Genomic DNA, 12,143 nt, shown 5'->3' with positions numbered 1-12,143 from the left:
TATTTTTGAACTACCACATTTGGTGTTAGTCAAAAGGTTGAAAAGGAGACCCATGAGCAGCTGGTCACGGACTCAAATTTGGTCGACTTGTACCAAGACTCAGTCCAAGCTGAAATCTATGTTAGAAGTTGTGAATATATAGATATTAGGATATCAATTATGACCTTTATTTCAAGATTATACTAAATAACCACAAGAAAAACAATTAACAAAAACTCACGGCACTGCAAATTGACTTGGCTTGAGGCCTAGTAAGCATTGCCAGTCAACTCCATGCCTACGTGTGCTTTGACTGAATCTGAACAAACCTATCGAATTAAAACACATATAGTTTTCTATATAGAAAAATGATTATTGTCAATATTTTATCTATATATATATATATATATATATTCATATTATCTTATAAATTAACTATTAGATTTGTAGACTAATGTGGTGTCACAAATCTAATAGGTGATATATTGAATTTGTAGAAGAATATGAAAAAAATATGAGTAAAATATTGACACAAATCATTTTTCAAATAAATAACCAGTGTCCCCCTTCTTTTACTAAAAAGAGTGGGCTACCCCTTCAGTCTAGCCCAACTGTTTATTTCCCACATACGGCACCGGTTGCTAACACTTATTTTTAGACGAGTGAGCTAGGGGATAGGCTACTTGCAAAATAGAAAAAATCACCAGAAATTGCATGTCTATGGGTGACTAACGGAGTCAATGAAGTCTAGAAATGAATGAAAATGAAAGGAGAGTTGGGAGAAATATGTTTTGCATACATGGGGATGAGTAGCATTTTTAATCTGATAAGCTCATTGGAAATTGTCCAATATGGCTCTTTTTAGGGCAACTAAACTTGGTTATTTTATCGGAGCATGATTACAATAAGTGAGGTTTAAAGCGATTAATACTAATTAAGTTTGTGTGAGAATTTTTGTTATGGAATTCGAACACATACCCTAATAGGCTAATACTTGTCTAATTACATACAAATTTTCTTAAGACCATTGAATCCCGCTACTGTTGGTGTCTGTGCTGCCGACTTGAAATAGAAAGAATGGTATTACAAAAGAAGATACAGGAAACGGCGTGCACCCTGCATTAAATGCAGAAGATAGGTAGCGTTAGGAGAAGTTAGGAAGGAGCAGGTTGTAACCAATTGCAAGTCTTATAAAAGAGGAAATGCGTTACCGTAGTGGATCAACCACTGTCCTGGATGAAAAGGACAAGTGAACCACAGTACGTGGTACAGCGATTCATCGTGTGGATATAAATCGCCGCCGTAGAGCAATTTACAGCTCATCATCGGATTCCAATCATGCAATCGCCTTCATAAAAACTGTCGTATCACATAATCACTCTCGTAAGAAAACTCATTCAACCGTACTCAAAATCTTCTCCACATGAAAACTACTAGTGTTGGGGTGCAACAATGATGTTCCGTTCACTTGGAGGTCTCTTAAAACATGTCTTACGAAGTGAAATTTCGAATGCCATAAAAGGCTTTAATTTTTTTCACGGCACACTAATTATTTTTAGATAAGGTGATAAAAGGCCCGATCTAACAGTTAGGGAGAAAATCGCCTAGGATAGTCTATGAGAATACATTAATATACATATTTCGACATCATTTTAATTCAAAAGCTTAAGATAGTAGGCTTAGATTCATTAAGGTATATTAACTACTACTTATTTTCTTTTTCTTTTTTTCCTCAACATAGGACACAAATTTTCCATTACATGTGAGTCTATTGCACATTGACCAATTTATCCCTCGCTTGTGAATCCTTTTACAAATGCAAGAGTATCACGCGAACAAGAGTTAAAAAGGAATCATCAAACCAAACACGTCAAAGACCAAAACACATTTTTAAGTAGAATCTAATCATAGCTCTGATATCAATATTTAGGACGAAAATCGTCCAAGGATTCCATCAAGAGTACATTTATATACATATTTGGACATCATTCTAACTCAAAAGCTTAAGCTAATGAATTTAGCTTCACTTAGATATATTTCTGAATATGAGACACAAGACTCATATGTGCACTAACAACAGAAATCATATATCCTCATCAATCACCTACAGTTAGTAATACAACCAACAAGGAAATAATACACTGGTACCAAAATGAAAAACTACGTACCATTGACAGGACTATAATTGAGCCGAGCCGAGTCGAGCTTTAGGATTTTAAGACTAGCTCGTTTATGCTTATTCCAGCCGAGCTCAAGCTCAAGCCGAACTATGAAATATGTGTTCAAGCTCCGCTCGTTTAAAGTTTGGGTGAGCTCGAGTTCGTTGAAAATGCTATTCGAGCAGAGCCGAACTCAACTCGAGTTCGAGCTAAGCTATTAAATTCTTTAATGTATGATCCAAGTACAATTTAAGCCCAAATTTTAAAGCAACCTCTATATATATATATATATATATATGAACGACCTAACTAGTCGGGCAAACAAGTTGAGATTGCAAGCTCCTATCAAGTTTTCTCGAGCAAGTCGAGTTTACTAATCGAGCGGATTTGTACAGCATCGAGGTCGAGTTAAACCAAGCGGATATCAAACAGACTCATTTATATACGGCCCTATAGTCATATATGTTCTTTAAATGTGACATATTATACACAGCACGTACGTGTAAGTTGGAGTTCAAGAGTACTACGTGTAAGCTGGAGCTCCTCTTGAACTGGACAGTTGTCAGTAGTCATATAGACATGCAATAAAGAATGAATCGATCACATGACGTTTAAAAAAAAATTTTTGAAAATTGCCATTTCTCCTGACCAAACAAGCAATCATGAAATTAATCATGCAAATTGCAGGTAGATGCTCAACATGAATGACCCTAAAAACCCATATAAATACGACTTCTATCCATTCATGTAAAAGCAACACAGCTAGGAAATTGTTGACATGCCATATTGATCAGACCCAATGGTGAAGAGGATGAAGCTGCCTTCAATCTTCAGAAGCAGAAAAGCTAAAGAAGCTGCTTCATGGAAATGGCTACCTTTTGAGCACCTCAAATCCATATCACTCCGATACAAAGACAACATGTTTAAGAGCCACAGATCTGCTCTATCCAACGTTGTCATGACATCATCATCATGCTCATCACTGTCGAAGTCTTTGTCAGCAGTCGTGGATGAAAATGGTGGCGAGTTGGTAGAGATGGCAGTAAAGGCACTGACGTCAAAGAGGTTGTTTTTTGATCCGGAGGAGACGAGCTCTTTGATAGGAGCAAGAGGGTTTTCATTCCAGGAGTGTGTGGTGGAAGCAATAGAATCCAATGATCCATATATTGATTTCAGGAAATCTATGGAGGAAATGATTGAGGCTTATGGGTTGATGAGGGCAGGGAAAAAGGACTGGGAGTACCTAGAGGAGTTATTGGCTTGGTACTTGAAGATGAATAGGAAGAAAAACCATGGATTTGTAGTCCAGGCCTTCATTGATGTGTTTGCTGGGCTTCCTTCTTCTTCTTCTTTTTCTTCTTTTTATTATAGTGCTTCGGATTCATCATCAAAATCGAAAGACTGGCGGGAGATTGAGGTAGAAAGCAATATTCCTTCATGTGCAGAGAAGGGAAAATCTCCAAAATATTGTTGAATTGTTTAATAAGCAATCCATCCATGTATTGAAAATAAATGCTAATTAATCTTTGATCAATACACACCCTAACAGATTTCCTATTATCTTCTTTACTTTCATTAAATATTATTTTCTTTTTAACAATTTTTTTTTTTCAATGGCCATATGTATTGAGCTTAAAATCCGAGAGCATGCAACAAACAGAACTCAAAACACAAAATAGATGTTAGAGAAAAGAAGCAAATTAAAGCAATTCAACACTAATATTTAAAAGCCAAACAAATACTGAAGTCACATGCAAATAAATAGTAATTTATGAAATTCTGCACAATTTGATGCTCGAAAAGCCAACATTTTCTCACACAAACTTAGCCCATATCGGCCACTTGAATAGATTTACAATAAACCTAGAGCGATTGGAAGAGAAAAAGAGGCGGAGGAGGAGTGCTACCATGTGGTGCTTGCCACATAAGAAAAGCTTATGCATGGCGGTGACACATCACGTTATTATTGAAGTGTTGATTAAATAATTAAATTTACCTCGTTTAAATTTTTAAAATAAATTGTGATTAAAAGAAATGTTTAAAAAAAAAACATTTGTCTAGATAACCTTTCCGTACGTAAATAGTGAGAATGGTTCAAACAGGACATACAACTATTTAAACCACATCAACATCAATGGAGGTACAAGATTCGACAACAATGGACGTACGGTACTGTTCAAAGTAGCAACTATATATATATATATATATAATTTACAACCTTTGAAAACCTTAAAAACGGTAACTTTTTTTCACAATTCCGGTAGCGGTGAAAAAGAAAATAAAAATACAGAAAACATTTGCCCTTCATTAAGTGCCTTATTATAATTATATTGAGCTTTCACGTCTACCACATCGGTTTCTTGATGATCTGATCAGATGTGAAATTTATACCATCCTGCCATCATGACCATCAAAGTTTTTAATGGTCAGTAAATTAAGTTTGTTTTTTAATATATATATATGATCATAATTAGAGGATCGAGAAGATGGAGTCTGTTGTTTTCAATTAATGGGTTTGCTGTGACAAAAGATAAGTTTTGGTTTGCTTGGTGTGCGTTCATTGTTAAAGGTTGCCTGCCTTCTGTCACAATATATATTACGCTGAAGATAAAATGTTTTAATTATTTATTTTGTCATTAATATATTATTAATAGATAGTGGCGGAGCCGCTTGAGGCTTTGGGGGTGCCACTGCACCTCCAAAGCTTTTAATTTTTAATTTTTTTTGCTATTTTTTTACTCAAATTCCACATGGTACCCCAAGAATTTTTTTTTAAAAAAAAAAAAAAATTCTCTCCTACTTATGTTATGCAAGTTACCACTCTACATCCTCAAAAAAATTTTAACAGCACCCCAATATTAATTGTCTGGCTCCGCCACTATTAATAGATTGACAATCTCTCTCTCTTTCTCTCTCTCTCTCTGTGTCATGGAATGAAACACATGCATGCACCAAGAGACCCAACACCTTATCCGTTTTCTTTCTTTCTTTCTTTCTTTTTTTATTTTTTTTATAACTTTTTCCTGAGCTTTACTCGTGCAATTTTGAATACTACTTTGGCTTTAGTTGTGCCGGAGCTCGGAACATTTCTTCATACAAGCAAACCTCAACCCCTTTATCGGGAATCATCGTGCTTTTGTTGGCCTTATGGGTGCGAAGGACTACATATTTTCAGCCGAATTCAACCTGAGTTATGGAGCTTCATTATCGAGCACTTGGAATTGCCTTGAAGAGCAACGGGTTGGATTGAACCCTCCCTCCATACCACCTTTGCCCAAATTTTTTGGTTGCTGGCCTATTTTGACTGTCGGTATATATGTGCCATGAGCGAACAAATCAAGGAATGGATTTGAGGAAGCACCGACTGGATGAGAGGGAGAATGTTACGGCCTTTTCATATTAGCTAGCCGTATTAAGTTTATATTATGTTAGCATAAGTCGGCTAACTCTAGACTTATTAGGGTTAATTATGATATTATTTTAGAAATTTTGAATGCATTTGTTTATGAGATTATGTCATTAGCGACATCTAAAGTTAATTCCTTTAAGAATATATGAGATTCTCCCATTAATTACTTTATAGTTGGGCCTTACAATTTTATTAATGTAATCTTTTAGTTTTGCTTGCCAATGTTTGCTTCCTTGGAGGCACTTGCTTGTGTAGGTCGTCATTACCTCATGCATGTTACACACCAGCCAATTCTTAGTATTAAGTTTTCACTACATGGATAATAGTATAAATGGCGAAGGATCAAACAAGCCTCCGTGCGTTGACACATGGCTTGCATGCTTAAGCGAGACTCCGCTTTTCACTATCATTGCCACTCTCCAACGCACCTCGCTATTGCCGCCACCGTCCACTCCGCTCCTCGCTGACTTCCTCCGTGACTCCTTTAGGCCTCCACTCGTCGTTCTTTGTGTCTCCATCGGGCCCCCATGCATTGGAGCTTGTCGTCCACACGCTAACACATGGCTTGCACACTTAAGCGAGAGTCCGCTTTCCACTATCACTGCCACTCTCCAACGCGCATCGCCATCGTCGCCAACGGCCACTCTGCTCCTCGATGACTTCCTCTGTGACTCCTTCAGGCCTCTACGCGTCATTCTTTGTGTCTCCATTGGACCCCCATGCGCTAGAGTGTGGCCTCCATGCGCTGACACATGGCTTGCACGTTTAAGCGAGACTCCGCTTTCCATTATCACTGCAACTCTCCAACGCACCTCGCCATCGACTCCACTGGCCACTCCGCTCCTCGATGACTTCCTCAGTGACTCCTTCAGACCTCCACGCATCGGCACATGGCTTGCATGCCGTGGACAACCCACATTCCTCCTTCGTAGCCTATCTCAACCATCCTCCGTGGCTTGCTGCCGTTGGTTTTTGTTGTATTTTTTGTACTTCTTTTGTTATTTGTGGGTTATGGTCTCCTTAGATCTAGTTTTTTTATCATGTGAAGGAGACTTTTTTTTTTAGAATGTGTTGGTTCTAAGTTCACAAGTGCCTAGCTCCCCTCCTCAACCTCCTCTCGGGGATTGTTATTTTTACCTAATAGAGATTCGGGTAAGGTTGAAAGGTCCCTTGAGGATCATGTCTTTGCCCATTCGAGTAGGATTGAACAGTGTTGCGAGTGTCGTGCACCTACCCTCCTCTATTTTGGCGTCTATACTGCTTTATGCTACCAATTCATTGGCTTTTGCTCAAGGTATAAAGGACCAAGACATTTTTTACCCATTTGGGGATCATTAACACACCTATTTCATGTTTGTTGTTTCCAAATTCGGCGTTCTTTCTTTCGTTTAGATTGTTATTGGAGAGCCCACCTCTCTTGGACTTTTTGTTCTTTGTAACTCTTCTTATTTTTATTGAATGATAAATTTACAACAACAAAAAATTGTTGAAGGATCAAAAATATCTTCTTCTTTCTTTTTTGTACAAGTGAATTTAGTCCAAATTAAGAGGAGATCGAAGATTCAACCCGGTAAGTAGATTAATTGTAGGGGCGGAACTACATGGGGGCTTGGGGGGTCTTCAAGCCGCATGTTTCCCCAAAATTTTTTTAAAATGCCTTTAGAATTTCTTTTAAATTAGAATATGCCCCCGCCCCAATTTTTTTTTTTTTTTGTTTTTTTTTGTGTACTTTTGCCCCTCAAACTATAGATGTTAGTTCCTCCCTTGTACGTGTTATCCCTTGGGATTAAAATATCTTGTTTTAAGTTCCTCTTGGGAGATCGAAGATTCCTCTTGTTTTGCTTAATGAATAGTGGTTCAAAATACTTAACTAGGAATAATATCCTATGGGACCTTGTTAGGTAAGGGCAAGTATTTTGCCTTTTTCAGTAAGATATTATTGTTATATAACATAGACCATTTGTGTCAACCACTAGTACAAAAGATTAAGAAATGTAGCACTAAAAATCATTATGAGAAATATATAAATTAACCCGTTTAAAATTTGATGTTAATTTTCAATTTCATATCATATAATAAGTATTTGAAAGTACAATTAGCGTTTTTCATTAAGACAAATGTCACTCTCTCTCTCTCTCTCTTGCTTGCTGGGGAAGCATAATCTAAATAAGAACAGAAAGTTCTGGAACCAAGCTGTAATCAACAAAACTACACATGAAAGTAAGAGAAAGTGCAACAAAGATAGCCCAACCACTAACTCATTAAAACTACACACTTCAGTACTACTTAATGCATGCTCATGTAGGAATTTGTATGACATAAAATGATACAGATTACAGACCAAAAAAACATTATATATATATAAAAAAAAATTAAAGAGAAAAAAAAAAAAGATTATCCCTTCTAGGCAGACACATCGTTCATCTGCTAGCTACCATATATGCTTTAAATTTGATCAAATCCCATCTCTATTGATGACTAAATTAAATGAAGTGGTTACCTTCCCATGCAGCTTCCTTGCACGTGCGAATTCAATGACCTCCCATCGCTCTCACACGTGCCAGTCTGCCACAGCTAGGATTCACATGGTTTTGACGGTTTCTGTAGCAGAATCAGCCTATCAGAGAGAACCTCATCCCAGATCTCCTTGAAAGCCTTAATGATGACGTCATGGTGGCAAGGCGAATTCAGCCGGAGAAAGCAATCAAGAAGCTCCCGGAGATCGTCTTTCGAGTAAATCTCTTTCTCTAATATCATCTGAAGCATCGACTGCCGGAAATCTCGATAAGGGTCACTCGAATCCTTCTCCACGGCGATGCTGTCGCTGATTTTCTGGCACGGCGTGGGAATCTTTGAGCTCTTGGGGTCGGTTTCGGATTCGGAGATTGTGGTGGATGTGAAATCTTCTTCGTCGATTGAGAGGCCGCCATTCCTGTCGCAGGAGCTTGAGGAGGAGCCGGAGGGATTTGGGTTTTCGTCGGCGATGATTTTTGGCTTCGCCGTTGGCTGAAATACATCTGCGGGTTTTGTCCTGCTACACCCACACCCTGCATTTGATGTAAAAATGGTTCTAAGGAGGTTTTTCTTGTTCGAAGACATGAGAGAGAGAGAGAGAGAATTGGAAAGCTTTTGCAGTTATAATTAAACTAGCGGTTTTGAGAGAAAATGGAAGCCATTTGCACAGAGAGAGAGAGAGCTGCGAGGAATAAGGTGTTCTTGGTAGAAGTCCTTTTCAGTATTGGCTTCTGTTTAGAGAAAAGTTAAAAAAGGGTAGTTTTGGGCAGGAGTCATTTTTTTCAAATGTAGTTGAGAGGAAGATACTCAAACAAAGTTTAAATTAAATTTAGCTCTAATAAGTTATTTTAGTTTATTTAATTAGTTATTTTTTTTCAAATTATTAAACATTAAACTTTAATTAAGTTTTTTTATTTTTATTTTTATTTTTTTATTGATGAAATAAAATATATAGTTTTAAAAAAAGAAATTGAGAGACACTTGAGTTAACGTAGCAGGCAACTAGAGATTGGGCATGTGATACTGAGAAACAACTCTCATGATAAGATTATTTATTTTTTAAAAAAAAAAAAAATTGTTTATCTAATTTGAAATTGGGATATATATATCCATTTATTCTTTTTCCGGGTGGCTTTGGGCCTTCGGCTACCCCAACCGGCCCTTGGGGGTGGCCAAAGCCACCATCCCCTAGGGCCCCGGGGGTGGTTCAGTCACCCCCTAGCTAGGGCCTAAGGGGGTGGCTAGCCACCTCTATCCGCTTATGAATTTTGAAGGATATTTATGAATTATCGATATGAACTGGGAAATTTGTCTTATCGTCAGTTGCTTTTGTAATTTCAAAATTACTTATCACTTATTTTAACTTGATAATCCTATATATATATATTTAAAAAAAAAACGCATATTTAGGGGTGGTCGGACCACCCCACTCCCTTTGGCCAAATGATCAGTGGTCAAACTACCCCTAACATGAGCAAGATTCGACTACCCTTTCTGAGCATATCTGTGGGTGGCCATCCGGTGGTTCGGCTATCCCTATTTATTTTTTTAAATGTAAAAATATCTATATTTTTTTTTTATCCAAATTGTTTTCCCCGTGGCTCTTTTAAGCCAAGTGAAATTGATCACCTTATTCAATAGGTTTGGAACATATTGGTGGATATTGGACCGGCATTAATGTGATATAAAAAGTTATTCAACTATGCCTTGAACTAATAATTAAATTCAGATTTTCTGCTTCATCTTATTGTAGAAGCAAAGGACACCCAAGAAGATTGAGTTGCTTTGTTTGTTTACCTCCAAATCAATAGAAGAGTATATTTGAAGAGATTGCTTCAAATCAATAAAAAACAAAGGGATAACAATGGCCCTATTGAATAGTGAATATATCATTACATATAAAGGTATAATTATTTTGCTCTCTTCATACAATACGGTTTGTTCCTTTTCTGCTTTCAAAGGGTAACAAGCTAAAAAGAGCTGGTAAAATGGCATACGTGTTCTATGAAGGCCCGGTGAGGGTTCGTAGTAGGCAGGGCAGAATCAGGATTATTATTATTATTTTTTTTTTATGTGGCGATTTAAATTTATATAAATAAAAAAGCGTATAGATGCGTATAGTGTGTGTGCACGGACGTTTATGTACAATAAGAACAAAAAAAAGTCTTAAATTGAATATCATATTTAAGTTGTAAGTCTAAAAACATGCATGTCATAAGTCATAAAGTAATATGACATAAGAGTATAAAAGTAAAAATCTATCATATGAGAATCAAAAACTATTTATTTGACGAGGCCAAAATATCACAAAATAATATTTTTGTACTCGTTTTAAAAATGTTTAGGGCTATGTATGCTCCTACAGGCTTGGAGGTATGAAAATCTCACGGAGTGCCACCTTAGTAAAGATAAAAAGGATTAACAAACAACAAGCAACGGATAAGCACGCTAATGCAAAATCATGGCGCATTAGCGCAATAGTTTGATTGCTCAGCCTTTTGTCCATGTATACGTTTAGGTTTAGCTTTAATTTGGTCCTATTAGAATTTTTTTCACTATTTTTTTTTTAAAAAAAAAAAAAAAAAAAAAGTACATTAGATCGTCTATAGTTCAGTCAGTCAAGTAATGCTATACGTATGACTTTAATTCATGTTTTATCCCCAAAGGTAATATGGCTTTTCAAATCACCATTGAATTAAAATCAAAAAATGATCAATCTTAAATTTAAGAGTAATTTTAGAAGTTCCTTTTATGTCACTGTAAAAATGAGGTGGCTTTTAAAATCATCATTTAATCAAAATCTAATAATGATCAATCATAAGGCTAATGGTGATTTTAAGAACCACATCATTCTTGGAAGCATACAAGAGTGATAGAAAAGGAACTTATAATATTGCATAATTTTAAAAGTCACATTATTCTATTAAGGACTTTTATCCCTATTTACTTATAATATTAAGTGATTTTAAAAGTCACATTACTTTTGGAGATAAAAGTTCTACTCATATAGCTAATTGTTTGACAGCAATATGTCAAAAAGAAAAGACTTTCAATTGAACGAGTATGACGGAAATGAGATTAGGGTAAATTTTATATTCAACTTCAAAATCTTTCCCAACAAACTCAAAAACTTTCAACTAAAAGACTATAACTTTCATGATTTACCGTCCTTAGATTAGGGCTATATTATAGGTCACGGCAGTTAAAACTTTGGCTTTGAGAAATGATATTTAAGTAGAATATCAAATGACTCTCATACAATTATGATGATGTGACAGTAAATATCAACTATTAATTTTTATTTTTACAAACCTTTGTTGATCCAAAGGTTAATTTGACTGCAACATCATGATAGTTGTATGAGCAATCATATAAAATTCTAATAAATAACATTATTTAGGTTAGGTTCAGAATGGAGAATTGAGATCCCCTACAATTCCCTTTAAATTTGAAATCTCAAATTCATAAATCTCAGCAGTTCATCTCATTTAAGGGTCTAAAATAAGCTATGTTTCAGCATTTAATGAGGAAGCTATGAAACATAGGTTTAGGAATTATGATCCCCTCCAGTTGTTGTTTCTAAGTTTAGTAGCTTCCTCATTAAATGCTGAAATATGACTTATTTTAGACGTTTAGATGAGATGAACGGCTGAGATTTATGAATTTGAGAATCGAAATTCTAATTCCTTTAAAATTTGAGATTCTCAAATTCATAAATTTCAGCCGTCTAAGCATCTTATCTAAATATATACTCAAAAGTTTCAATTAAAAGTAAGTTTTCAAGAAATTCTTATTGAAACCTAACAAATTATTTTGGAAACCTAAAAGAATGATTTATTTGAGGTGGAATTAATGAGATAAATGTTGTTCTCAATTACTAATTAATGTATAGAATTGAACCATTAATTCAACACTTTTACATTTACATATAATTGTGGAGTATGATTTTTAACTTCATATATTCTTCAATAAATAATCAACTCTTTTTAAGATTTGATCGACTTGTTCTTAACGTGTAAATTTTCTGCAAAAGACAGGTATACATATATTACTGTCCTATCCGAAATGCTTTATATATTATT

The 12,143-nt window shown here is 35.7% G+C and overlaps 2 protein-coding genes across 2 annotated transcripts; one reads left to right on the top strand and one right to left on the bottom strand.

Moving 5' to 3' along the window:
* Window positions 1-2,937: 2,937 nt before the first annotated feature.
* LOC132163908 (transcription repressor OFP13-like) lies at window positions 2,938-3,612 on the top strand. The gene has a single exon (XM_059574284.1). It carries the CDS (start codon window positions 2,938-2,940, stop codon window positions 3,610-3,612), a length of 675 nt encoding a protein of 224 aa, XP_059430267.1.
* Window positions 3,613-7,798: 4,186 nt separating this feature from the next.
* Window positions 7,799-8,741, bottom strand: LOC132164472 (transcription repressor OFP6-like). The gene has a single exon (XM_059574989.1). The coding sequence runs from the start codon at window positions 8,644-8,646 to the stop codon at window positions 8,122-8,124; it is 525 nt and encodes a 174-aa protein (XP_059430972.1). The 5' UTR covers window positions 8,647-8,741; the 3' UTR covers window positions 7,799-8,121.
* Window positions 8,742-12,143: the final 3,402 nt, after the last annotated feature.

This window comes from Corylus avellana, chromosome ca10 (genome assembly GCF_901000735.1).
Source record: "Corylus avellana chromosome ca10, CavTom2PMs-1.0".
Lineage (NCBI taxonomy): Eukaryota > Viridiplantae > Streptophyta > Magnoliopsida > Fagales > Betulaceae > Corylus > Corylus avellana.
The sequence above is the reverse complement of the archived record's forward strand: the minus strand, read 5'-3'. Positions and strand labels throughout refer to the sequence as shown.

Excerpts from the sequence above, each read along its gene's own strand:
- LOC132163908 (XM_059574284.1), top strand. The coding sequence starts at position 2,938 with ATGGTGAAGAGGATGAAGCTGCCTTCAATCTTCAGAAGCAGAAAAGCT.
- LOC132164472 (XM_059574989.1), bottom strand. The coding sequence starts at position 8,646 with ATGTCTTCGAACAAGAAAAACCTCCTTAGAACCATTTTTACATCAAAT.